The sequence below is a fragment of the Ascaphus truei genome, chromosome 21 (assembly GCF_040206685.1).
Source record: "Ascaphus truei isolate aAscTru1 chromosome 21, aAscTru1.hap1, whole genome shotgun sequence".
In the NCBI taxonomy this organism is placed as follows: Eukaryota; Metazoa; Chordata; class Amphibia; order Anura; family Ascaphidae; genus Ascaphus; species Ascaphus truei.
In genome coordinates, this window is record NC_134503.1 from 32,131,566 (window position 1) to 32,159,385 (window position 27,820).

The following is a 27,820-nucleotide window of genomic DNA, read 5'->3' on the forward strand; positions in this document are numbered from 1 at the left end:
CATTATATACAAGACATTGCGTGCACAGTTAAAGAAAATATATATTATGAGCGTATGAAACAGTTACAGACCAGATTAAAGTGTGAGACAGCCTTAGTTTTGAAAGAACTTAAACTGGTGGTGGATGTGAGAGTCTCTGGTAGGTTGTTCCAGTTTTGGGGTGCACGGAAGGAGAAGGAGGAACGTCCGGATACTTTGTTGAGCCTTGGGACCATGAATAGTCTTTTGGAGTCTGATCTCAGGTGATAGGTGCTGCATGTGGTAGGGGTGAGGAGCTTGTTCAGGTAGCTGGGTAGCTTGCCCAGAAAGTATTTGAGGGTGAGACAGGAAAGGTGAACTTTGCGCCTAGACTCTAGTGATGACCAATCTAGTTCTTTGAGCATTTCGCAGTGATGTGTGTTGTAGTTGCATTGGAGAACAAAACGACAAATTGAATTGTAGAGGGTGTCAAGTTTGCTAAGGTGGGTTTGAGGAGCCGAGCCATATACTATGTCTCCATAGTCAATAATTGTTTGATATGACCAAATCCAGAACTGTCCCTCTCCTGGTTGGTTCCTCAATAATTTGGGTCATATTATTGTCTTTAAGCACCCCCAAAAACCTGTTTCCTTTTGTTGTAACGCTAATCTCATTGCCCCAGCCTATGTCTGGATAATTAAAATCCCCCATTATGCAAACATGACCCAGTTTTGATGCCTTCTCCATTTGCAAAAGTATTTTAGCTTCCTCAATCTCACAGATATTTGGTGGTTTATAGCATATTCCCACAAATATTTTCTTTATACTTTTATCTCCACTGCTAATTTCTATCCACAAAGTCTCTACATTTTCATCATTCCCTTCATAGACATCATCCCTTATAATAGGTTTTAGATCCGGTTTAACATATAAACATACTCCACCTCTTCTTCTATTTGTTCGATCCTTCCGAAAAAGAGAATAACCCTCTAAATTAACTGTCCAGTCATGAATTTCATCCCACCATGTTTCAGTAATGCCTATATCATACGGCTCCCTTGCAGCTATTAATTCAAGCTCCCCCATTTTATCTGTCAGGCTTCTTGCATTAGCAAGCATGCATTTAAGTTTTTTTTTTTTCAGCCTGTCATTGGCTTCCTTAAACACAAAGTGCGCCAACATCATTATTGGATCTGCGTTTGTGTTTTTGTTGTTGTATTTAGATTAAGTACAAATTGCATTTTGTAGGGGACTCTGAGGTGTTTGTCAATCAAGTGTTTTCTTTACCCACTGCTTATCAGAGCACCAATAAAGATAAGGTGAGGAGAGAAACCGCGCGTGATAAAAAGGGAGAATAAGTCAACAAACTGAACGCACATCCAATATGGCAAATTATTTGATTAATTTCTATAAATTTCTTCGTCTCGTAAGTACAGCTTGTTTACTTCAATCTTTTGATGCTTTTCTAGCTGTGCGGCTGTACCATACTCTATCCCAGGGGGGCTCAACTGCAGTCATCAAGCTCTCCCCAACATGTCAGGTTTTAAGGATATCCCCGCTTCAGCACAGGTGGCTCAATCAGTCCCTGCTTCAGTGCAGGTGGCTCAATCAGAGGTCCTCTGATTGAGCCTCTGAGCAACCCGTGTGGAAGCTGGGATATCCTGAATACATGACCTTTGGGGGGGGGGGGGCTTGAGGTCTGGAGATGAGCCTCCTGCTCTTCCTGAAGTACACTCCATCCCGCCCCTTTACCTTTTGTTCCAACACTGCCCCTTGTTCCCTGTAGAGTGTAAGCTCTCAGGATCAGAGCCCTCATTACCTCTCTGCATCTGTTTGCGCTGGTCTGTATGTCCTTCTGTGTATGCACCTGAGGTCTCTAACCCCATTGTACTGCGCCACGGAATATGTTGGCCCTTTACAAATGAACGCGAATAATAATATTTAGGCCAAAGCGTGTTAAGCTGCAAACACATCAAGGAAAATCCTTTCAGCAGGTACGTACGCTGCTATTGTCATCCCGTGTCCTTTGTATTTCCTCCAACGCATAATGAAAAGAGTAAACACAACAATGATATAGTCAACAGCATGGGACGCACAACATGTATGCAGTGTTTAAGGGGTCAACATTTAGAAGCACTATATGTGCTGTGTGTGAGCTGCAGGGCAGTTAAAGGAGAAGATGCAGCACCATGTGTTTTGTTTGTAAATAGATTTGGAGCAGGGGGTTTCCGGAGCTGGCACACGTTGATTTCTGATTCAGCATCCCCCTGCTATAGTGAAATTAGTGCTGAAATTTTCTGGGGGGGAGGGGGAAAGGGGGGCACCGAACCGAGCCCTGCGTGTAGAGAGGCCCCGTGCTCTCCCCCACAAAATTTAAAGTGATTGCTGGGGGAGAGCACGGGCCCTCTGAAACTGCCTCTTACCTTCTCTCCAGCTTCTCCTCCCGCATCTTCTCAAATTATGCCGCAGAGGAGATGCTGGACAGCAAGTAAGGGGGGGAGGGGGAGAGGGGAATTATGACTTTGTGCACCCACCCCTGCTTTTTAGGATAAATAAGAACATACAGTACAGAGCTTTTCAAACCTCATGGGTCTCTTCTCTTCTGCTGTGTTTTTGACATGTGAAATTTTTGTGATTTGCACAGGAGTAAAAGGTTAAATACCATGCAGGCCCAAAATGTAGCTAATGTCTTCTAGGTTACATCTTACAATTTTACTTAATTCAGGTAAAACTAGAAATTCATGGGAAAAAATGCTCAAACGTGTATATATATTTCACAATGGCTTTTATTTTGTTCTAGAAACATCTTTAAACAGTAACCAGGTGTGTATTTTATTCCCTTACATTGTGCTAATCCTTACCCTCTCTTGTTCCTCATCTCACATGCAGGTGGGGTGCAGAAACAGAATGACCTAATCAATTGGGTGGATCATACTCACCCTTCCCCCTATTCAGAGCCCAAATTGTAAATGAGAACAGCACGATAAGCATAGGCTGTCAAAATACGCACACTTCTGTTTCCTTTATAACAATGTCACTGACGTTAGTTCAATTTGTTCCTAAAAGAGACAGAACCTTTTTGCAATGACGAGCTCAGGGTTATTTGATATTCCTTCCTCTTCTGCTGAACAGAAGCTGCCAACATCTGAACCATCCTTTTGCCAGTGTCTCTGCTGTGCCAGGGCAACCATACCCTGTGTATTGTGTGGCTCTATAAGGCTGGTCTCCAGTGCCTCGGCAGTGATGCAGTAAGGAGAGCCCGTCTCTATCAAGTCTGGTTCCCTGTATTTTCAGGAGGCCGAGATGTTGGGTCACACGGTGGATTGTCTCCTCCACCTTGCAGTGTGTAGTTGTAGAAACCATATTGGTCCTGAAGAAAACAAGATTTGTTTTTGCAGGTATCGAATACCTTGGAATAGACCAACAGATTTTACATTTGTATGTGTTGTAGGCGTGTTTTACTTGGGGGGCTTTTGAAGAAATTAAGCATGAAAAAGACAGATTGATCAGAGAGGTGATGTGCCCGTTAACAATGGAGATTCATTTCTGGGATACCTTCCATTTGACCAGATCTGATCCCCTAGATGTAGTTGTACTCATTTTGTCGAGACGGGTTCTTGACATGCATTATGTACAGCTAAATCTATGAAGCTATCACAACCAGCAATATATCTACATTTCTCCAGAACCAATACAGCCAGAAGTCTGCACTATAACAGGGATAGCACCCACATAAGCATAACAAAAGCATGGGCTTACAATGGCTGCAGTATATAACAGTATGTACAGATGTAGCAAGAGTGGGTTATTCCTGGTAACGAGAGAACTAATGCAGAAAATAATGCGTGCATTGAAGAGATGGGGGCCGTGGTATTTCTTGCAATCAATATTGCGGTGCCCTTAACGCCATCTATATCTGTATTAGAATGTGAGACTCAATGCGCAAATCTGAATATGATGGTTTATATGAGTGCATGTGTGTGTATACAGAACAGGACAGTGATATACAGCACACACTGGACAGCAAGAGAATTTTAAGAGAATTTTTTGCAGGGTGCAACGGACTAAGGAGGACTCAATTCCTCCAATATAAGTATATATATTTATATGTGTATGTATACGATGTGTGCATCAGGTCTCTGTATAAGTTTATTTAAAACCAGAGACATAACATAAAACACAGACAGAGCTCAGCGCACATCCAGTAAAACGTATACACGGTACAGTGCCTAAATATACATGTATAGATTATTATTAAATAAAATGGTCTTTTAGTTTAACATTTTGGCCAAATTGTTGTAAGCCCCTGAGCCACTACACGGCAGACCACATCTCAAGGGTCTCTAACACTAATATAAATTCTTAATAACCTGTGCATTACCAGGAATAATGATTTATAATAAATCTGTCAAAATTAGTTGCAAAGTTCTAAGTCTGATTGAAGCTTTTATTAACCTGTACATTACCAGGAAAAGCACTCTGTATTAGATTTGTCACAATCACACTGCAAGCAAGCAAGTTCCCCTGAGAGTGGGAGATGCTATGGAGTGAGCTTTTAACCATTTTGACAGATTTATTATAAATATTCTTCCTGGTAATGCACAGTGTTATTAAGAATTTATATTAGTGTTAGGGACCCTTGAGATGTGGTCTGCCGTGTAGTGGCTCAGGGGCTTACAACACTTTGGCCAAAATGTTAAACTAAAAGACCATTTTATTTAATAGATATCTATACATGTATATTTAGGCACTGTACCGTGTATAAGTTTTACTGGATGTGCACTGAGCTCTGTCTGTGTTTTATGTTACAGCAGCGGCAAAGTTTATTCGAGCATTTGCCCGTTTTGTGCCCCTTATGAACGGGGCTTATTCCGGCTGGCGCCAAAACGGAGCCGCGAGCGAGCCAGAATAAGCCCCGTCCCACGCGCTTAATAAAAATGTCCCCCTCCCCTTCCCCGAACCCCTGGCTGCTCCCCCTGGCTTGCGCAAGCTGCGCGCAGCGTCCCCCTTACCCCTGCTGCCTCTGCAGCCTTCAGGGATGCCGGGGAACCCTGGGCCGTGTGACCGGCGCCAGAGTGACGCGCTGCACGCGCCAGGGAGATCCCGAGATGAGCCGCCGGCTTGCCGTCGGCTCCCCCACACCGCGGCTACGGCCGCGCTCAAATAAACAGTGTCGCCACTGTATGTCTCTGGTTTTAAATATATATATACTGTATTGCCATGCTCAGTAGCACTCCTCTGTGACACTTATATGCTTATATATATGTTGTGGTTATTTTGGGGGTTCAATATGAGCTTGTGGGTGTCCTGTATGCTCTGTATAAGTTTGTAAGTGTGTGCAGTGGGGTTATGAATATCAAATGCTGCCATTAGAGGACCATACATATGTCTGCTCAGAGGATACCTGCACCATCTGACTCCCATGTAGAATTAAAAATGAGCAGCTATTTTAGCTGTGGAAGTGTTAGAAATCCAGAAGCAGGAAGATGTTAAAGCAATTATAAACCAAGAGGAGTATAAAGATATGCACTATAGGCTTCCATGATGGACCCTATATCCACTGTGCAGATCCATGCTTACATTATTTTAGCATCCCTATGCACATTAGCTTCCATGTCTTCCATTTCTGCCATGGCTGACAGATACAGAGTACACACACTTCCAACATCTATGGTCATCCAAGCATGCTGTACTGCCCCAGTTTACAATTTCGGAACCAAACCATTAATTACAAACACCATCTTGCTACCTGGAGCATACAGTACACAAGTGTGGACAGGCACCATCTAGAAATCTACTTTACAGGGTGTATGTTTCAAGTTCTGCTTTATCGGGAGAAGGAGATTCACATTGTGTGAGGCATACGCAGTACTACCATACTAGTTTGCTGCAGTCTGTGATACCATTTCATGGACCAAGTTTACTGCTCTTCAAACCAAGTGTACAAGTTTGAAACCTCCGTAATGTACAGATGCACTTCCGACTTGGCTTGGGGAATCAACTGTACGCATACAAGGGACTCGGAAAGGCTTTAAAAAGTCATGTTCAAAACCTCTGAGACTAAAGAAATAAAATAGCTGCAGCACACCGATTAGAAAAACAATATGTCAATCTGATGAATACATGGCAAGATCATAGGATAACATGTCCAGGTTTTCCGCAACGTCCCTTTTGTCTGTGCTCGCCTGCTTTTTTATGATAGTATTCACTGTATATGAAGGCTCATTATGTTGGGACATATGTAAAGGTTTTTTCAACGCACCACAAACCTACAGTACATAGAAACAAGTGCTCTGCCTTCTATATACATTTTCTTTATTGCTACAACATTAACTCTCCTCCTATCCCTGTAAGGTTCTAGGAGGTCTATCACAAGAACTGTTGTGATTAATGGACTTTATTTACCCCAACCACTTCTTCTGGAAAGCGGTTCAATGACCTATCCTATTCTTTCTTCCTATCCTCCAATAATTGGGAAGTCTCTCCTCCTGTATCTCACTATGCCCTCCCTATTGCTTTTTCTGTTTACTGTTTCCTCACTCCTTTGAGTATGTCCCTGTTCTCTCCAACTTCCCCACTCCCCACTGCACCATTATTTATACACCTCTCTCCCAACAACAATCAATATATAACACCCACACAAATTCTCTATTCACATCCTCTATCTACTCCTTCCTGCTGTTGGGGATGTACCCTAAGCCTGAAGCCAGACATACACACCTGATCTCACCACGCCTCCCTGCCATCTCTTCCCCTGTAAATGGTGTTAACCTTTTCATTTAACACTGACTAACCTGAAAACTTACCCCACAAATCAAGCATCCCAATAGCCTGCACTCATGGCTATTGTCCCACAGTTACTTATACCACCCATTGTGGCCAAGCACACACATATACAGCACTTATTCCCTCACCTGCTGTCTTTGTAAGTCTCCCATCATACCTCTTAGATTGTACGCTCTTCAGGGCAGGGATTTCCTTTCCCATTGTCTGATTTTGCTACACTTGTTGTATTTTTAAAATTCCCTGTACTGTATTCTTTGTGAAGCGCTGAGTACACTTTTGGCGCTATATAAATAAAGACATACAATACAATGTATCTGTGACGGTTCAGGGGATTCCTTCCCCTTCTTTCTCTCCCTCTGGCCAGTCCCTCTGCACCTACCCACTCCTGTCCCGCTCCGTCTCCCTCTCTCCCTGCCCCATTGCCTCAGCGCATGCCCCGCAGGTCGCGCGGTCCCCGAGCCCCTTCGGCAATGCTCCCCGCTCCCAGTCACCCCCTGTGCCCGCTGCCTGTACCTCACCTCCGGTGGCGGTCCCGTCCGGTCCTCTGCTCCCCTCCGCTGGGTACCTGCGGCGCTCCGCGTGTCTGGTGATGCAGCCTGTGCGCGCGCACCCTTGGCTTACAGAGGGCACGCGCACACGCTCCTCTTCAAAGCTCTACCATGCTCCTGACTCCTCCTCCCATTCCTTGCAGGCGATCTCACTCTCTGATCCTTCTGTCTCCTCCTCTTCTCTCCCTGACCTATCCTTGTTGTCTCCCACTTCTCTCTCTGCTCCTCCCCTCTCTCCTATTGGTGTGTCTCCCTTTATAATCCCTGTCTGTCCTCTCTATCGTCGCTCTGCATAGTTCCTGTTTCCCTGTGTGTGCTGACCTATGCTGTGCTCCCTCTGTGTCCCTGCTGTTTCCTGCTCCTGTGTAACCGTGGATTTCCCTGGCTTTGACTCCTGCTTGTCCTGGACTAACCTGCTCTCTGTACTCCTTGAACCTTGCTACGAACTCTACCTTGCTGACCTCTGGAATCCTTGGACCTGGCTTTGAACTCGGATGACTCTACTCTCTGGACCCCTGGACATTGGCACACGGACACGACCATTCTTACGCTTAACCCTACAAGACGTTGCAAGTATTTTAACCACTCTCTCAACAGGCCCAGCAACGCTATACCACACTCCGGGCTTGCTCCCACTGCTGTGGGTATGTGGTGTAATACCGTTCCCACCTCAGTACTGGGGTCCTGCCAGGTCTGCGGGCATACAGGCGTACCATTATGCAGAGCCCAACAAACGCAGACCCCCCTGAGGTGGGTACCGGTATTGCCATAGAGATTTCCATAGAGGCCTTACAATTTGTCAGTGACCAGTTGTCTACTGTCTCCCAGCAATTGGCCAAGTTCTCCCCTCAGGAGAGCCCCATGGCTCGAACGTCACCGGTTGCCACAAACTACGTCAGTCCTGGGCATTGCATTCCTGCACCGAATCGCTATGATGGGGATCCCCTCGCCTGCCGCGGTTTCTTACACCAATGCGAGGTGCAATTCGAGATGTCCCCCTCCCTGTTTCCCACTGGTCGTGCTAAGGTAGCGTATATCTATGCCTTGCTCACCGGAGACGCTCTCGCCTGGGCCTCCCCCCTATGGGAGCGCAAAAGCGAATTAACGCAAGATAACTCTCTCTTCAGACGCTAGTTTCAACTTGTATTTGATACTCCTGCACGGCGCGAGACTGCCGCCTTCTCTCTTTTTCACATTTCACAGGCCCGAAGATCAGCTGCCAAATACGCCATTGAGTTCCGTACGCTAGCCGCTGAAACCAAATGGAATGATGAGGCACTCGCCACCGCGTACTGGCACGGACTCTCAGATACGTTGAAAGACGATCTAGCTACTCATGCCTGGCCTTCATCCCTGGAGGAGTTGATTAACCTGAGCGTACGCATGGATCAGCGTACTCAGGAGCGACGGCACGAGAGGCACTGTTCTCGCTCTCCTTCTTCTGTTTCTCACAGGTCGCCTACAACACCCCTCCTGGCACTGGAGTCTCCGGAGCCGATGCAAGTCGGCAGTCAGCAACTTCGGGCCACGGAGAGAGTGCGGCGTTGCCTGAATAGACTTTGCTTCTACTGTGCTTCCCCGGAACATCGTCTCCACAATTGTCCCCTGAAGCCGGGAAACGGGCACACCCAGTAAAGGTAGAGGGGCTTCTACTGGGTACTGTCTCTCCTTGCCCCTCTCTCCCCAAAACTTTCCCAAAGAAGTTTCTGCTTCCTGCTACTTTGGAGGGTCCAAACCTTTTCCTGCAGGTTGAAGCTTTCATCGATTCGGGATCTGGTGGTAACTTCCTGGACCAGAAGTTTGCGTCAGATAATGAAATTCCCATGGCCAGGAGGAAAACCCCCATTGGCCTCGAGGCTATCGACGGCCGACCACTCCAGCCGGCGTTTATCATTTGGGAGTCTATTCCTCACACACTGACCTTGGCTGACGGTCATAAGGAGGTAATAATCTTCGATATTTTTCAATCTCCCACAGTGCAAATTATTTTAGGATTGCCTTGGCTTCAACTCCACAATCCGCGCATTGACTGGACCGGTGCTCAGCCTCTCCAGTGGCCTTCGTCCGCAGATGCCGTTTCTGCGGAGTCTCCTGTTGCAGTGCTTGCCAATCTTGATTCCGTTCCTTCTAATCTATTGACCCTGCCTACCGTGTATCATGAGTACCTGGATGTGTTCAACAAGGTACAAGCGGAGGTTCTACCTCCCCATCGTCTGTATGATTGTCCTATCGATCTGATTCCTGGGACCATTCTGCCGAAGTCTAAGTCATATCCACTCTCCGTCCCGGAGACCGAAGCCATGACGTCCTACATTCAGGAAAATTTGGAGAAGGGATTCATCCGCAACTCTACCTCCCCTGCCGGGGCTGGCTTCTTCTTTGTGAAGAAAAAAGGATGGATCTCTTAGGCCGTGCATTGACTTCCGTGGACTCAATAAAATCACGGTGAAGAACCGGTATCCTCTTCCGCTTATCTCAGAACTGTTCGATCGTCTCCAGGGGGCCTCTATCTTCTCAAAGCTCGATTTAAGAGGTGCCTATAATCTCATTCGCATAAGGGAGGGGGACAAGTGGAAAACAGCATTTAACACACGATCTGGACATTATGAATATCTTGTTATGCTCTTTGGTTTACAGTATGTAACGCTCCGGCCATTTTTCAAGAGTTTATGAACGACATCTTCCGTGATGTATTGGGAACATTTGTCATAATCTATCTAGATGACATTCTGATTTTCTCTAAAAGTCTGGAGGAACACATTCAACATACCAAACTAGTGCTTTCTAGGCTCCGTTCTAATCACCTATATGCCAAGATGGAGAAGTGTTTGTTCCACCAGACCTCTACTGCCTTCTTAGGTTATATCATCTCCAGCCAAGGCTTCTCCATGGATTCAGAAAAACTGAAAGCTGTTCTCGATTGGCCGCTGCCTAATTCACTCAAGGCTGTGCAGCGTTTTCTCGGCTTTGCCAACTATTACAGGAAATTCATCAAAAAAAATTCTTCTATTGCTCTTCCCATCACCGCAGTGACCAAAAAGGGCGCCGATATCACTTCCTGGTCTCCAGAGGCTATTCTTGCTTTTGAGGTTCTCAAGAAGGCTTTTGTTTCCGCACCCATCCTTCGTCATCCAGATACCTCCCTCCCCTTCACTTTGGAGGTCGACGCTTCCGACATAGGAGCCGGCGCAGTCCTTTCCCAGAGGACTTCTCCCCAAGAGAAACTTCACCCCTGTGGTTTTTTTTCACGGAAATTTTTGTCTGCCGAAAGGAATTATGATGTAGGTAATCGTGAACTTTTGGCCATAAAACTGGCTCTTCAAGAATGGAGGCACCTGTTGGAGGGTTCCAAAGAACCAGTTGCTATTCTCACTGACCACAAAAATTTGTTATATATCGAGGGGGCTCGTCGTCTGGGTTCCCGCCAAGCTCGGTGGTCGCTCTTCTTTTCTCGCTTTAACTACACCATCTCATATATTCCTGGTACCAAAAATGTTAAAGCGGATGCACTCTCTCGTCAGTTCGCCACTGAAACCGAAGCTAATGAAACCACGGAGCCTATTCTTCCTGCCAAATGTATAATTTCCGCTAACAACTTCGATGTGTTGGACGAAATCAACAAAGCTCAAGCTCACATTCCCAGCAGGTTCAGGGTACCAGAAGGACGCCTATACGCAGCCCCACGCTTTCGCCATAAAGTTTTACTTTGGGGTCATTCTTCTAGAGCAGTCGGTCATCCAGGCTTCAAAAGGACAGCAGATCTCATTAAACGGACATTTTTGTGGCCAAAGATGAACAAAGATATTCTCGACTTTACCACTGCCTGCCCTCTTTGTGCCCAGAGTAAAACACTCCATCACAAACCTTCAGGACTTCTCTTACCTCTTCCCATTCCGGAACAATCCTGGAAACATAGTAGTGGACAGGTTCTCTAAACAAGCACACTTTATTACCCTCAAGGGTCTTCCTAACTCTGCCACTTTGGCTGATGACTTTTCCAAAGAAATTTTCAGGTTACATGGCGTTCCCATTTCTATTGTCTCTGACCGTGGATCGCAGTTCATCTCTAAATTCTGGCGGGCATTTTCCCAAAGACTCGGAATCTCTCTCTTGTTTTCCTCAGGCTACCATCCGCAAACCAATGGTCAAGCCGAAAGGATGAATCAAACTCTAGAACAATATCTAAGATGCTTCATATCTGACTCACAGGACAACTGGGTGGACCTTTTGCCATGGGCCGAATTTGCTATAAATTCTCTCAAAAACGAGTCTACTCAAGAGTCTCCCTTTTTTATTAACTTCGGTTTCCACCCCAGTTGCCTTCCTCTTTCACCATCTCCGTCGGGTGTTCCTGCGGCCGACTCTCATGTTGCTAATCTACAAGAATCTTGGAAAAAGATCCTCAAAACTCTACAATCTGCGGTTGCCAAACAGAAGACCAAGGCGGATCGCCATCGTCAACCTGGTCCTTCTTTCAAACCCGGTGACAGGGTGTGGTTATCATCAAAGAATATCAGGCTTAAAACGCCATCTCCTAAATTATCTCCGAGATTTCTGGGCCCATTCAAAATATTAGAAAAAATTAACCCAGTAACTTACGGTCTTGACCTGCCTCCCACCATGAGGATTACTTCCGTGTTTCACACTTCCCTTCTTAAACCTTTTGTGCAGAATTCTCATTTTCCTGTTCCCTCCCGGAAACCCAATCCAGTCTCCACCCTGGGACAACAGGAGTACGAGGTCCAATCCCTCATTGATTCCCGCTGGTCTAAAAACAAACTCCAGTTCCTGGTCCACTGGAAGGGCTATGGTCCGGAAGAACGTTCGTGGGTACCAGCACGTCATATTCAAGCCCCAAGATTACTCCAACAATTCCATCAGAAATTTCCGTGTAAACCTTGGTTGGATCGCTCGGAGATCGATCCTCAAGGGGGGATACTGTGACGGTTCAGTGGATTCCTTCCCCTTCTTTCTCTCCCTCTGTCCCCTCTCTGGCCAGTCCCTCTGCACTTACCCACTCCTGTCCCGCTCCGTCTCCCTCTCTCCCTGCCCCATTGCATCAGCGCATGCCCCGAAGGTCGCGCGCATTTGCGCGGTCCCCGAGCCCCTGCGGCAACGCTCCCCGCTCCCAATTACCCCCTGTGCCCGCTGCCTGTACCTCACCTCCGGTGGCGGTCCCGTCCAGTCCTCTGCTCCCGTCCAGTCCTCTGCTCCCCTCCGCTGGGTGCCTGCGGCGCTCCGCGCGTCTGGTGACGCAGCCTGTGTGCACGCACCCTCGGCTTATAGAGGGCGCGCGCACACGCTCCTCTTCAAAGCTCTACCATGCTCCCCCCATTCCTCCCCCCATTCCTTGCAGGCGATCTCATTTTCTGATCCTTCTGTCTCCTCCTCTTCTCTCCCTGACCTATCCTTGTTGTCTCCCACTTCTCTCTCTGCTCCTCCCCTCTCTCCTATTGGTGTGTCTTCCTTTACAATCCCTGTCTGTCCTCTCTATCGTCGCTCTGCATAGTTCCTGTTTCCCTGTGTGTGCTGACCTACTGCTGCGGCCAAGTTTATTCGAGCATTTGCCCGTTCTTGGCCGCAGCAGTAGCCTGGCGCGCGCCCGAGGGTGACGGGCGCGCGCCGAAGCAGCAGAAGAGCGCCCTCCGATCGGGGCGCTCTCCCTACCGCTGCCGGGTCCGCCGGGTCCCCCGGAACCCCCTGCCGCCGTCCCCCACATCGCGGGACACCAGGGCTCCCTCGGGGAGCCCTGGACGCGCGTGCAGGGGGCGCAGGCTCCCGAAGACGCGTGACCGCGCGTCTATGACGCGCGGCACGCCGAGGGGCGGCCACTAGCAAGCCGGGAAATCTCCCGGCTTGCGGATCTGGCCGCACTGCAATTAAGTGTGTCGGCAGTGTATGCTGTGCTCCCTCTGTGTCACTGCTGTTTCCTGCTCCTGTGTTACTTTGGATTTCCCTGGCTTTGACTCCTGCTTGTCCTGGACTAACCTGCTCTCTGTACCCCTTGAACATTGCTACGAACTCTACCTTGCTGACCACTGGAATCCGTGGACCTGGCTTTCAACTCTAACGACTCTACTCTCTGGACTCCTGGACATTGGCACACGGACACGACCATTCTTACGCTTAACCCTACAAGACGTTGCAAGTATCTTAACCACTCTCTCAACAGGCCCAGCAACGCTATACCACACTCCGGGCTTGCTCCCACTGCTGTGGGTGTGTGGTGTAATACCGTTCCCACCTCAGTACTGGGGTCTGCCAGGTCTGTGGGCATACAGGCGTGACAGTATCTAAGAAAGCGCCCGATCCTAGTGCAATATGAAAAAAACACTTTTAATACAATCGATTAGGTCCAACAAAAATACACTCACAAACAAATAAAAGGTAAAAGCATGTTATGAGTATACTCATTCGCCTCCACGTGCTGCTGTAACTCCGTTTGTAGACTGCTCACTCTTGGGTGAAGTGTCTGCTTCTCCAGTAGCCCTTATCGGTGCAGGAACTGTGAGAGCCTCTGGAACCGTGACCCGGAAGTAGGATCAAATGCCAGGATGGTGGGTATATGACCCTGAGGTTCGGTGTAGACTGGCAAGGTGTTATTTCCCTATAATGTCCACTTATATAAAGTACCCGGTTCCTGTACCTCTACTGGCAAACCGCTCCCTTCAAGGATAGAGCTCCGGCCTTTCCTGTAGTCATCCGGTGGGTATCGGGGTTGGAACTGTAACCCGGAAGTGTAATCGCCCCCTCTGTGTAAACCGGATGCAGAGCAACGGATGTGCGACCCCGCTGTTGAGATCTTATTGTACTGGCAAAGTTCCAAAGTCCTGACACAACTGTGCAATGATAAAAGGCAGCAAAAACGGCAGCGAACGAGTAATAATAAAAACTGGTCTGGATACCAATAAAAAATCCTCCCTACGCGTTTCTTCACTCAGGGTGATCCCCTGATGAAATCACCCTGAGTGAAGAAACGCGTAGGGAGGATTTTTTATTGGTATCCAGACCAGTTTTTATTATTACTCGTTCGCTGCCGTTTTTGCTGCCTTTTATCATTGCACAGTTGTGTCAGGACTTTGGAACTTTGCCAGTACAATAAGATCTCAACAGCGGGGTCGCACATCCGTTGCTCCGCATCCGGTTTACACAGAGGGGGCGATTACACTTCCGGTTACAGTTCCAACCCCGATACCCACCGGATGACTACAGGAAAGGCCGGAGCTCTATCCTTGAAGGGAGCGGTTTGCCAGTAGAGGTACAGGAACCGGGTACTTTATATAAGTGGACATTATAGGGAAATAACACCTTGCCAGTCTACACCGAACCTCAGGGTCATATACCCACCATCCTGGCATTTGATCCTACTTCCTGGTCACGGATCCAGAGGCTCTCACAGTTCCTGCACCGATAAGGGCTACTGGAGAAGCAGACACTTCACCCAAGAGTGAGCAGTCTACAAACGGAGTTACAGCAGCACGTGGAGGCGAATGAGTATACTCATAACATGCTTTTACCTTTTATTTGTTTGTGAGTGTATTTTTGTTGGACCTAATCGATTGTATTAAAAGTGTTTTTTTCATATTGCACTAGGATCGGGCGCTTTCTTTTTTTGTTGTTCGCAGATTCCTGGGAGGTCGTTGGTCCTTGTGGAGAGCTGCCAGATCCTATTTTTGAATCCCTTTTTTCATTTTTCATTTTTTATTTTCACTTTTTATTTTTATTTTAATTTTTATTTTTATATATATTTTTTCTTTCACAGATATTTGTATTTTATTATATTATTACATCACTTATTTCATGTATTTGTATTAGTGATTTAGGGTTTTAGCTATTTTAGTTTAATTATATACAGGTCCACAATTACACCCATTGATTTTAGTTTAGCATGTATAGAAAATACCAGTAATAATTCAGCTATTCTATTAGAATTTATTTTATGTATAGTCAATCAATTATGCTAATCAATACTGTTTATTAACTACATTTAGATCTTTATTACCTGTTGAGCGCAGTCTTTTTTCTGTCTGTGACAGTATCTAAGCCCACTAAAGAAATGTTCTCATGTAATAATGCCATCATGAGACCAAGGTCTAGTTCTGGTTTGTCACATTTTAAAAAGAAGCTTCAACTTAAACATTAAAAAAAACAAACATTTAAATATATATATTTTTTGGTTGTGTTTGTTTTTTTAACAAGTGTATTGAAGTTATAAACATTTGTTAAAAGTAGAACAGATGCTGCCATGTTGCCTCTTTAGTAATGTTATATAGGGTACAGGAAGTTCCAGGTGTCAGTCAGACAATGTAAATTCACAGAACTTTCAACTCTCCATAGAGTAACCCCTAATGAGATATCATTGGATTCTATGTCACTGGGGTTTTTTGTTTGCCTCCCTCTGGATTAATACAGGTAGTCCTCGCTATCCAACGTTTCACTTTACAATAAATGGCAAATCCAACGCAACCCTATGGGCCATTTTTCGACGTCTGAATACGTTATACGACGCTCACCGCCACTGATTAACGTGGGACTCACTTTACAATGGTTTCACTATCCAGCGCTACTTCCAGAACGGATTCCGTTGGATAACCGAGGACTGCCTGTATACTGTACAGTAAGTACGGATATAGGATATAAAGTATCTGTCGTCTAAATGTAGCATAGGTTGAACTTGATGGATGGATGCCCCTTTTTCAACCTCATCTACTATGTAAGTCAGGAAAGATTCAAGGTCACAAAATGAACTATCAGCAGAGATATCACCAACACTGGGGATACATCTCTGCTAACGCAACGCTGTGTCAAATGAAAACTTTATATTAAAATCACAACCTTTTAAACACCATCTGCTGCAGTCAAATGGTCCCATCACAAGCAGAGCTATACATGACATCGCAGGATGTGACAGCCGCACAGCAGAGAGATGCAGGACACACACACTGAACATGGCTGCACAGCAGAGAATGCAGCACACAGACACTGAACATAGCCACACAGCAGAGAATGCAGGACACACACACTGAACATGGCTGCACAGCAGAGAATGCAGGACACACACACTGAACATGGCCGCACAGCAGAGAGATGCAGGACACAGACACTGAACATAGCCACACAGCAGAGAATGCAGGACACACACACTGAACATGGCCGCACAGCAGAGAGATGCAGGACACAGACACTGAATATGGCCGCACAGCAGAGAGATGTAGGACACAGACACTGAACATGGCCGCACAGCAGAGAGATGCAGGACACAGACACTGAACATGGCCGCACAGCAGAGAGATGCAGGACACAGACACTGAACATGGCCGCACAGCAGAGAGATGTAGGACACAGACACTGAACATGGCCGCACAGCAGAGAGATGCAGGACACAGACACTGAACATGGCCGCACAGCAGAGAGATGCAGGACACAGACACTGAACATGGCCGCACAGCAGAGAGATGCAGGACACAGACACTGAACATGGCCGCACAGCAGAGAGATGTAGGACACAGACACTGAACATGGCCGCACAGCAGAGAGATGCAGGACACAGACACTGAACATGGCCGCACAGCAGAGAGATGCAGGACGCAGGCACTGAACATGGCCGCACAGCAGAGAGATGCAGGACACAGGCACTGAACATGGCCGCACAGCAGAGAGATGCAGCACACAGACACTGAACATGACCGCACAGCAGAGAGATGCAGGACGCAGGCACTGAACATGGCCGCACAGCAGAGAGATGCAGGACGCAGGCACTGAACATGGCCGCACAGCAGAGAGATGCAGGACGCAGGCACTGAACATGGCCGCACAGCAGAGAGATGCAGCACTCAGACACTGAACATGGCCGCACAGCAGAGAGATGCAGGACGCAGGCACTGAACATGGCCGCACAGCAGAGAGATGCAGGACGCAGGCACTGAACATGGCCGCACAGCAGAGAGATGCAGGATGCAGGCACTGAACATGGCCGCACAGCAGAGAGATGCAGGACGCAGGCATTGAACATGGCCGGACTTGACCTTCAGAGATTCAGGACTATTACAGACTACGATGTACTAGTATCACACTAAACGCAGGAACTGATCAGGAGGCGTATAATAATATCACGATACTGCTTATGTTCTCCGGTTTATAAAATCATTGTTTTACAAACTACAGAATAATGCGGTACACTTCAAGACGATTAGCATCGCTACTAGAACTCTGTACTCTTTAATTATAAAGACAAACATACAGCTCAACCCCCTTATAACGCTGTGCTTGGGGTCCAAAGAATCACACCGGGTTATAAGCGGATCGCGTTAGAAATACAGTAATGTACAATTGTATGCATTGTACAATAAGGTAGTTAAGATACCAATAATCGTGTTGTAAAGTATTCATAAAAAGAAAATTGGGAGCCACGCGTGCATCGCGTTATAAGCGGATTCGCGTTGTAACGGGTTTGAGCTGTACCTGTTGTGATAGAAATAGAACATTCCTCTATATTAACTGTTGCTTTAAAATGTAAATGAGGATCAATTCCATAAACGTATATGTAAATACCCCCTGTGAGCACATTCACGTCTCAGACGTGTCGGCAAACCCGGCCTTTCCCCCATTATCTCTTAGCATACAATGCTTACACTGCAGCCAGGGATTGTGGGTAATGACATGCAAATGAGTCACCTTTTGCTTCTTGAAACAATGGCGGATTTCGGCGCAACTGCGCATGTCTGACTCAGAGAGGCTGCTGGGATACTTCAGAAAACTTTATTGGTCGAACACACAAGGGCTAACACCGCATTCTCCCCCTCAACGCGTTTCACCCTTAGGAATAGGGCTTCGTCTTGGAGAGGGTGAAACGCGTTGAGGGGGAGAATGCGGTGTTAGCCCTTGTGTGTTGTGTGTTCGACCAATAAAGTTTTCTGAAGTATCCCAGCAGCCTCTCTGAGTCAGACATGCGCAGTTGCGCCGAAATCCGCCATTGTTTCCTGATTTCCTTCTGACGGTGGCACGCAGGAGCAGCCGAGGTGAGAAGGCCCCAGACCAGAGATGCAGGTGAGGTAAGTAACCAACAGCCCCCTGCACCGGTCAACTCTGTGGCCAAGCGGAGCTCCCTCATGCGCTGCCCCAGTGTCTGATACAATTTCAGTCTGCCACTCTGCACACAGAAGCGCAGGACAGATCCCCACATTCTCTGCACCTTTTGCTTCTTGTCCATTTTAACATGGAACCCCTAGAAGCTTATACCTGCCGTAATGATATACAAATTCCAGGAAGTATATTAATAGCAAAATGATTAGCCAAGAGAACATAGGGGTAGGTCATGCCAAACTAATTATATTTTTTTCTTTGAAGTATGAATATAGCTCCAGGCAATACAATTGATGTAGTCTCCTACGATCTGTACTTAGATGTTGCAAAGGCTTTCATTACGGTAACCACACAGGCGGTTAATGTATTAAAATAAGGAAATGGGTCTGGGTGCCAATATTTGCACCTGGATTGAAAACTGGTTTAGGGATGGGAAGCAGAGAATTGACATTAATAAAAGCGTTCAGTTGTAAGCTGAATGGCTTGTGGCTCAGTACTGGGGCTGCTGCTTTTTTAAACTTGTTGATAAAATGACCTTGAGGTAGTCACAGAGCACAGTCTGCATCTTTGCTAAGCAATATGAGGATGTAGAACCAAGAAGCAGAATACAATTTCTCAGAAGAATTATTTCGAAAGACTAGAAGCTTGGGCAGGTAAATAGCAGGGGAGGTTTGTTGTAGACTAGCTGAGAGACCCGGCGTTGCCCGTGAGTTAAATTTCCCGCTAGGAAAAGGGGGGGAGGGGAGAGGGGGGGGAAGGGGAGGGGGGGGGAAAGGAGAGGGAGGGGGGGAAAGGAGAGGGAGGGGAGGGGGGGGAAAGGAGGGGTAGGGGAGGGGGGAGGGGGGGGACAGTGGAGGGGGGGGACACACAGTGGACAGGAGGGGGGGAGACACAGTGGACAGGAGGGGGGAGACACAGTGGACAGGAGGGGGGGGGCACAGTGGACAGGAGAGGGGGGACACAGTGGACAGGAGGGGGGGACACAGTGGACAGGAGGGGGGGACACAGTGGACAGGAGGGGACGGGGACAGTGGACAGGAGGGGACGGGGACAGTGGACGGGGAAAGTGGACAGGAGGGGACGGGGGACAGTGGACAGGGGGGACAGTGGACAGGAGGGGACAGTGGGGAGGGGACGGGGGACAGTGGACAGGAAGGGGGGACAGTGGACAGGAAGGGGGGATGGGGGACAGGAGGGGGGGTGGGGGACAGTGGACTGGAGGGGGAGCAGTGGACTGGAGGGGGAGGACAGTGGACAGGAGGGGGGAGGACAGTGGACAGGAGGGGATGGACAGTGGACAGGAGGGGGGACGGACAGTGGACAGGAGGGGGGACGGACAGTGGACAGGAGGGGGGGCGGACAGTGGACAGGAGGGGGGACGGACAGTGGACAGGAGAGGGGACGGACAGTGGACAGGAGGGGGACAGGGACAGTGGACAGGAGGGGACGGGGACAGTGGACAGGAGGGGACGGGGACAGTGGACTGGAGGGGATGGGGACAGTGGACAGGGACAGGAGGGGACAGTGGACATGAGGGGGGGACAGTGGACATGAGGGGGGGACAGTGGACAGGGACAGGAGGGGACAGTGGACATGAGGGGGGGACAGTGGACATGAGGGGGGGACAGTGGACAGGAGGGGGGACAGTGGACAGGAGGGGGGGACAGTGGACAGGAGGGGGGACAGTGGACAGGAGGGGGGGCAGTGGACAGGAGGGGGGGCAGTGGACAGGAGGGGGGGACAGTGGACAGGAGGGGACGGGACGACAGTGGACTGGAGGGACGGGGACAGTGGACAGGAGGGACAGTGGACAGAAGGGGGGACGGACAGTGGACAGGAGGGGGGACGGACAGTGGACAGGAGGGGGGGCGGACAGTGGACAGGAGGGGGATGGACAGTGGACAGGAGGGGGGACGGACAGTGGACAGGAGGGGGCGGACGGTGGACAGGAGGGGGGACGGACAGTGGACAGGAGGGGGGACGGACAGTGGACAGGAGGGGGATGGACAGTGGACAGGAGGGGGGACGGACAGTGGACAGGAGGGGGCGGACGGTGGACAGGAGGGGGGGCGGACGGTGGACAGGAGGGGGGACGGACGGTGGACAGGAGGGGGGACGGACAGTGGACAGGAGGGGGGACGGACAGTGGACAGGAGGGGGGACGGGGACAGTGGACAGGAAGGGATGGGGACGGGGACAGGAGGGGACGGGGACAATGGACAGAAGGGGACGGGGACAGTGGACAGAAGGGGACAGTGGACATGAGGGGGGGACAGTGGACATGAGGGGGGACGGACAGTGGACAGGAGGGGGGACGGACAGTGGACAGGAGGGGGGACGGGGACAGTGGACAGGAAGGGATGGGGACAGTGGACAGGAGGGGGGGACAGTGGACAGGAGGGGGGGACAGTGGACAGGAGGGGGGGGACAGTGGACAGGAGGGGGGGACAGTGGACAGGAGGGGGGGGGACAGTGGACAGGAGGGGACGAGACGACAGTGGACAGGAGGGTACGAGACGACAGTGGACAGGACGACAGTGAACAGGAGGGGACAGGGACAGTGGACTGGAGGGACGGGGACAGTGGACAGGAGGGGGGACGGACAGTGGACAGGAGGGGGGACAGACAGTGGACAGGAGGGGGGGCGGACGGTGGACAGGAGGGGGGACGGACAGTGGACAGGAGAGGGGACGGACAGTGGACAGGAGGGGGGACACGGACAGTGGACAGGAAGCGATGGGGACAGTGGACAGGAGGGGATGGGGACAGTGGACAGGAGGGGACGGGGACAGTGGACAGAAGGGAACGGGGACAGTGGACAGGAGCGGACAGTGGACATGAGGGGAGGACAGTGGACATGAGGGGGGAGAGTGGACAGGAGGGGGGGACAGTGGACAGGAGGGGGGGACAGTGGACAGGAGGGGGGGCAGTGGACAGGAGGGGACAACAGTGGACAGGAGGGGGGACGACAGTGGACAGGAGGGGACGGGACGACAGTGGACAGGAGGGGACGGGACGACAGTGGACAGGAGGGGACGGGACGACAGTGGACAGGAGGGGACGGGATGACAGTGGACAGGAGGGGACGGGACGACAGTGGACAGGACGACAGTGGACAGGAGGGGACGGGACGACAGTGGACAGGGACAGTGGACAGGAGGGACGGGACAGTGGACAGGAGGGACGGGGACAGTAAACAGGAGGGGATGGGGACAGTGGAAAGGATGGACGGGGACAGTGGACAGGAGGGGACGGGGACAGTGGACAGGAGGGGACAGGGACAGTGGACAGGAGGGGACAGGACAGTGGACAGGAGGGAGACGGGACAGTGGACAGGAGGGGGACGGGACAGTGGACAGGAGGGGGATGAGACTGTGGACAGGAGGGGGATGGGACAGTGGACAGGAGGGGGATGGGACAGTGGACAGGAGGGGGATGGGACAGTGGACAGGAGGGGGACGGGACAGTGGACAGGAGGGGGATGGGACAGTGGACAGGAGGGGGATGGGACAGTGGACAAGAGGGGGACGGGGACGGGACAGCGGACAGGAGGGGGACGGGGACAGGACAGTGGACAGGAGGGGGATGGGACAGTGGACAGGAGGGGGACGGGACAGTGGACAGGAGGGGAACGGGACAGTGGACAGGAGGGGGGACGACAGTGAACAGGAGGGGACAGGACGACAGTGGACAGGAGGGGACGGGACAACAGTGGACAGGAGGGGACGGGACGACAGTGGACAGGAGGGGACAGGACGCCAGTGGACAGGACGACAGTGGACAGGAGGGGACGGGATGACAGTGGACAGGGACAGTGGACAGGAGGGACGGGACAGTGGACAGGAGGGATGGGGACAGTAAACAGGAGGGGATGGGGACAGTGGACAGGAGGGGACGGGGACAGTGGACAGGAGGGGGACGGGACAGTGGACAGGAGGGGGACGAGACTGTGGACAGGAGGGGGACGGGACAGTGGACAGGAGGGGGATGGGACAGTGGACAGGAGGGGGATGGGACAGTGGACAGGAGGGGGACGGGACAGTGGACAGGAGGGGGATGGGACAGTGGACAGGAGGGGGACGGGGACGGGACAGTGGACAGGAGGGGGATGGGATAGTGGACAGGAGGGGGACGGGACAGTGGACAGGAGGGGAACGGGACAGTGGACAGGAGGGGGATGGACAGTGGACAAGAGGGGGATGAAGACGGGACAGCGGACAGGAGGGGGACGGGGACAGGACAGTGGACAGGAGGGGGGGGGGCAGTGGACAGGAAGTGGGACGGGACAGTGGACAGTGGACAGGAGGGGGATGGGGACGGGGCAGTGGACAGGGATGGGGATGGGACAGTGGACAGGAGGGGGACGGGTCAGTGGACAGGAGGGGGACAGGACAATGGACAGGAGGGGGACGGGACAGTGGACAGGAGGGGGATGGGACAGTGGACGGGAGTGGGACAGGGCAGTGGACAGGAGGGGGACGGGATAGTGGACGGGAGGGGGATGGGACAGTGGACGGGAGGGGGGAGAGTGGACAGGAGGGGAGTGACAGTGGACAGGAGGGGGGGAGAGTGGACAGGAGGGGGGTGACAGAGGACAGGAGGGGGGGACAGTGGACAGGAGGGGGGAGTGGACAGGAGGGGGGGAGTGGACAGGAGGGGGGGTGACAGTGGACAGGAGGGGGGGTGACAGTGGACAGGAGGGGGGTGACAGTGGACAGGAGGGGGGTGACAGTGGACAGGAGGGGGGGTGACAGGGGACAGGAGGGGGGGGTGACAGGGGACAGGAGGGGGGGACAGTGGACAGGAGGGGGGGTGACAGTGGACAGGAGGGGGGGACAGTGGACAGGAGGGGGGACAGTGGACAGGAGGGGGGACAGTGGACAGGAGGGGGGGACAGTGGACAGGAGTGGGGGGGCAGTGGACAGGAGTGGGGGGGACAGTGGACAGGAGTGGGGGGACAGTGGACAGGAGTGGGGGGACAGTGGACAGGCGGGGGGGGGACAGTGGACAGGAGGGGGGGACAGTGGACAGGAGGGGGGGACAGTGGACAGGAGGGAAGACAGTGGACAGGAGGGGGGACAGTGGACAGTAGGAGGGGGGCAGTGGACAGGAGGGGGGACAGTGGACAGAAGGGAGGGTGGGTTGCTTAAAATTTCCAGGTCCCTCCTCTCCACTCCCCCTGTATGTTTCTCCGCTCCTGCCCCCCCCCCCCATACATAGCTCCGGTCCCCACCCTACAGTGTCTGACACACACACACAGTCACACACACACACAGTGTCACACACACACACCTCTCCTTCCGGGCGCCGTCATCTTAGTTACTCCGCGAGGGAGGAAGGGGGTGCAGCTGCAGGCTGCCTGCCCACTGCCTGTCCCCGTGCCGGGAGGGAGGTGAGTGGAGCGCCGGGAGGGAGGGACATGAGTGCAGCACCGGGAGGGAGGTGAGTGCAGTGCCGGGGGGGGAGGTAAGTGCAGCGCCGGGGGGGGGGTGAGTGCAGCGCAGTGGGGGGGAGGTGAGTGCAGCGCCGGGGGGGGGGGTGAGTGCAGCGCCGGGGGGGAGGTGAGTGCAGCGCTGGGGGGGGGGAGGTGAGTGCAGTACCGGGGGGGGGGTGAGTGCAGTGCCAGGGGGGGGGTGAGTGCAGCGCCGGGGGGGGAGGTGAGTGCAGTGCCGGGGGGGGGAGGTAAGTGCAGCACCCAGGGGGGGGAGGTGAGTGCAGCTCCGGGAGGGAGGGAGGTGAGTGGAGCGCTGGGAGGGAGGTGAGTTGGAGCGCTGGGGAGGTGAGTGGAGCGCTGGGGAGGCGGGAAGGTGAGTGGAGCGGCGGGGAGGTGAGTGGAGCGGCAGGGAGGTGAGTGCCACGACGGGGAGGTGAGTGGAGCGGCGGGGAGGTGAGTGGAGCGGCGGGGAGGTGAGTGGAGCATCGGGGAGGTGAGTGGAGCGGTGGGGAGGTGAGTGGAGTGCCGGGGAGGTGAGTGGAGCGCCGTGGAGGTGAGTGGAGCGCCGGGGAGGTGAGTGGAGCGCCGGGGAGGGGGGGAGGTGAGTGGATGGAGGTGAGTGGAGCGCCGGGGAGGGCAGGAGATGAGTGGAGGGAGGTGAGTGGAGTGCCGGGGAGGGAGGTGAGTGTGATATGGGGGGGGGAGAGGACAGAGAGAGAGGTGTGTGTGTGTGTGTGTGCGTGTGGCCGAGGGGGAAGAGAGTGGCAGTTGGGTGACGTCAGACCCACCAATCTGATTGGCCCAGAGGCTGAAGACCAATCAGATTCACCGCAGCTAGTACCAACCATTCGATTTTATATATTAAGATACATTTGAGTTTATGCATTTGGTAAGCATCCATAATCATGCTATCTACAAAATAAACAGGGAAAATGTGGTCACTTTGATGGAGAAGGCTTTAGGAGTGTTTGTAGATGGCAGGTTCCACATTAGTGCTCAGTGTCAGACAGCAGCTGCAAAGGCTTCCAGGATATTATCATGTATCATGTATCATCTATCTAAGACTGCACATCTCAACACTTAACTATTGCTGTGATGCCGCCTTTATTTTTTATATTTGCTGCAACCTCACTTATTTTCAAATTATGCACTTCCTTCCACCAGTCTCCTTATGTCTCTAACTCTTCATATATCTCCATCTCTCCTTTCTTCCCCACTTCTCAGTTCACATGAACTCCTTTCTTACCTGCGTCCTCTGTCACCACACAGCTATACACCCTGCACTAAAACACACTCCTATAAATCATCCGCACGCATTCTCTTTCTTTCCATGCTTCTCCTCCTTGCTTCTGGGGATTTCTCTCCCAATCCTGGTCCCTGCCTTATTTCTACTTGCTCTTGTCCTCGCCTCCCACATACAACTTCTACTCCTTCTGGTGTTAACCCCTCCAACCTCATACCCATCCCATGCCACCCTCCCTCCTCTCTCCCTTTCTCCTGTGCCCTTTGGAATGCTCGCTCCCTCTCTAACAAGTTCCTCTCTGTGCATGACTTCTTTCTCTCTCACTCCCTTCTTCTCTTTGCTATAACTGAGACCTGGCTCACTCAGTCTGACTCTGCTCTGGAAGCTGCCCTCTCTTATGGTGGCCTTTCTTTCTGCCACATTCCGCACCCTGATGGCAGGGGTGGAGGCGTGGGACTCCTGCTCTCCTCTCTCTGCCGTTACCGAACTCTTCCTATTCCCCCCTCTCTTGCCTTTCCCTCCTTTGAGGTTCACACTGCCCAGATCTTCTCTCCTCTCCCTGTCCACGTGGCTGTCATCTATCGCCCACCTACCTCTACTCATCCCCCTTCTGCCTTTCTCTCTCACTTTGAATCCTGGCTCTCTTTCTTTCTCTCCTCAGACTCCCCTGTTCTTCTCCTTGGGGACTTCAATTGCCACATTGATGACCCCTCTCTCCTTGGGCTTCCCGCTTTCTTTCTCTAACCTCTTCTTTTGGCCTTCAACAGTGGACTGCAGCCAGCACCCACAAGGATGGCCACTACTTAGACCTGGTTTTCACTAAAAACTTCTCTCTCTCTGATTTCTCCATTTCCCCTTTTCCTCTCTCTGACCATCACCTCATCTCATTCTCTCTATCTCGCTTCTCCCCTTCTCCACCTCCATCTACCCCCCGGTTCTGCAGAAACCTGCGCTCTATTCACTTACCTGACTTTGAGTCCACGTTACACTCCTCCCTCTCCTCTCTAAGCTCTGCTACAGACCCTGACAACCTGGTCAGGAACTACAACTCTGTCTTGTCCTCCTCTCTTGATCTACATGCCCCGCTTTCTCTCTGCCGCACTCGCCCTTTTAACCCTAGACCCTGGTTAAATTCCCACACGCGCATGCTGCGTTCCTCCACTCATTCCTCTGAACGCCTCAGGAGGAAATCTCATACTCTCGCAGACTTCCTTCACTACAAATTTATGCTATCCTGTTTCAACTCTGCCCTCTCGCAAGCTAAACAAGCCTACTTTTCTTCACTAATCAACAGGCACAAGTCTAACCCACGCCGACTGTTCTCTGTCTTTGATACTCTACTCAAACCACCCTCAGCTGCCTCTCCTTCCTTCATCTCCGCTCAGGACTTTGCTGACTATTTTAAGGAAAAGCTGGAATCCATACGTCAGAACATCCCCTCTGTTTCTTCCTCCCATCCTACACCTCTTCCTAACTCTCCTCCTGCCTTCCTTGACTCTTTTTCCAATGTCTCAGAGGAGGATGTGTCGCTGTTGATCGCCTCTTCTCCCTCTACCACTTGCCCTCTTGACCCCATTTCCTCCCATCTCCTAAAACCTCTTGCTCCTACTATAATCCCTACGCTCACGCACATTTTTAACTCCTCCCTCTGCTCTGGAACCTTTCCATCCTCCTTCAAACATGCAACAGTCATACCATTACTCAAAAACAGCAAGCTTGACCCTACCTTTCTTTCTAACTATCGGCCTGTCTCCCTCCTGCCTTTTGCCTCTAAACTCCTTGAACGTCTTGTATTTGCTCGCTTGCTCCATTTTCTCAACACATATTCTCTCCTAGACCCTCTACAATCTGGCTTCCGCACTGCTCACTCCACGGAAACAGCCCTCACTAAAATAACTGATGACCTCCATGCTGCCAAAGACAGAGGTCATTACACTCTGCTCATATTACTCGACCTCTCTGCAGCATTTGACACCGTGGACCACCCTCTTCTCCTTCACATTCTCCATACTCTTGGCATTCGGAACAAAGCTCTATCCTGGATCTCATCCTACCTCTCCCATCGTACTTTCAGTGTCTCTTCTGCTAACACCTCCTCCTCCTCTATTGATCTCTCTGTGGGGGTACCCCAGGGCTCTGTCCTGGGACCTCTTCTCTTTTCTCTGTATACACTCTCTCTAGGTGACCTAATAACATCTTTTGGGTTTAGTTATCACCTCTATGCTGACGACACACAAATATATTTCTCAACACCCGACCTTACACCTGCTGTACAAACCAAAGTTTCTGAATGTCTCTCTGCTATATCATCCTGGATGGCCCTCCGCCGCCTTAAAATCAACATGGCTAAAACAGAGCTCCTCATACTTCCTCCCAAACCTGGCCCTACTACCTCCTTCCACATTACTGTTGGAACTACGATCATTCACCCAGTAGCCCAAGCACGCTGCCTTGGGGTCATACTCGACTCCTCTCTCACATTTGCCCCTCACATTCAAAACATTTCTAAAACCTGTTGCTTTTTCCTCCGCAATATAACAAAGATACGCCCTTTACTCTGTTGCTCGACTGCTAAAACTCTGACTCAGGCCCTCATTCTCTCCCGTCTTGATTACTGTAATCTCCTGCTGTCCGGCCTTCCTGCTTCTCACCTGTCTCCCCTACAATCTATCCTTAACGCTGCTGCCAGAATCACTCTATGCTTTCCTAGATCTGTCTCAGCATCTCCCCTCATGAAATCCCTCTCCTGGCTTCCGATCAAATCCCGCA

At 51.0% G+C, this 27,820-nt stretch overlaps 1 protein-coding gene across 5 annotated transcripts in view; it reads right to left on the bottom strand.

Moving 5' to 3' along the window:
• RGS3 (regulator of G protein signaling 3) overlaps positions 1-27,820 on the bottom strand; it is a 457,941-nt gene that overhangs the window by 175,438 nt on the left and 254,683 nt on the right. The window contains exon 11 of one of the 5 annotated variants that reach the window (XM_075579467.1): positions 2,727-3,328. The exons of the other annotated variants lie outside the window; for them this stretch is intronic. Coding sequence (XP_075435582.1) covers positions 3,227-3,328 — 102 coding nt within the window. The 3' untranslated portion in view covers positions 2,727-3,226. Of the gene's footprint in view, positions 1-2,726; positions 3,329-27,820 lie in introns of those variants that run through there. 5 annotated transcript variants of the gene reach the window in all.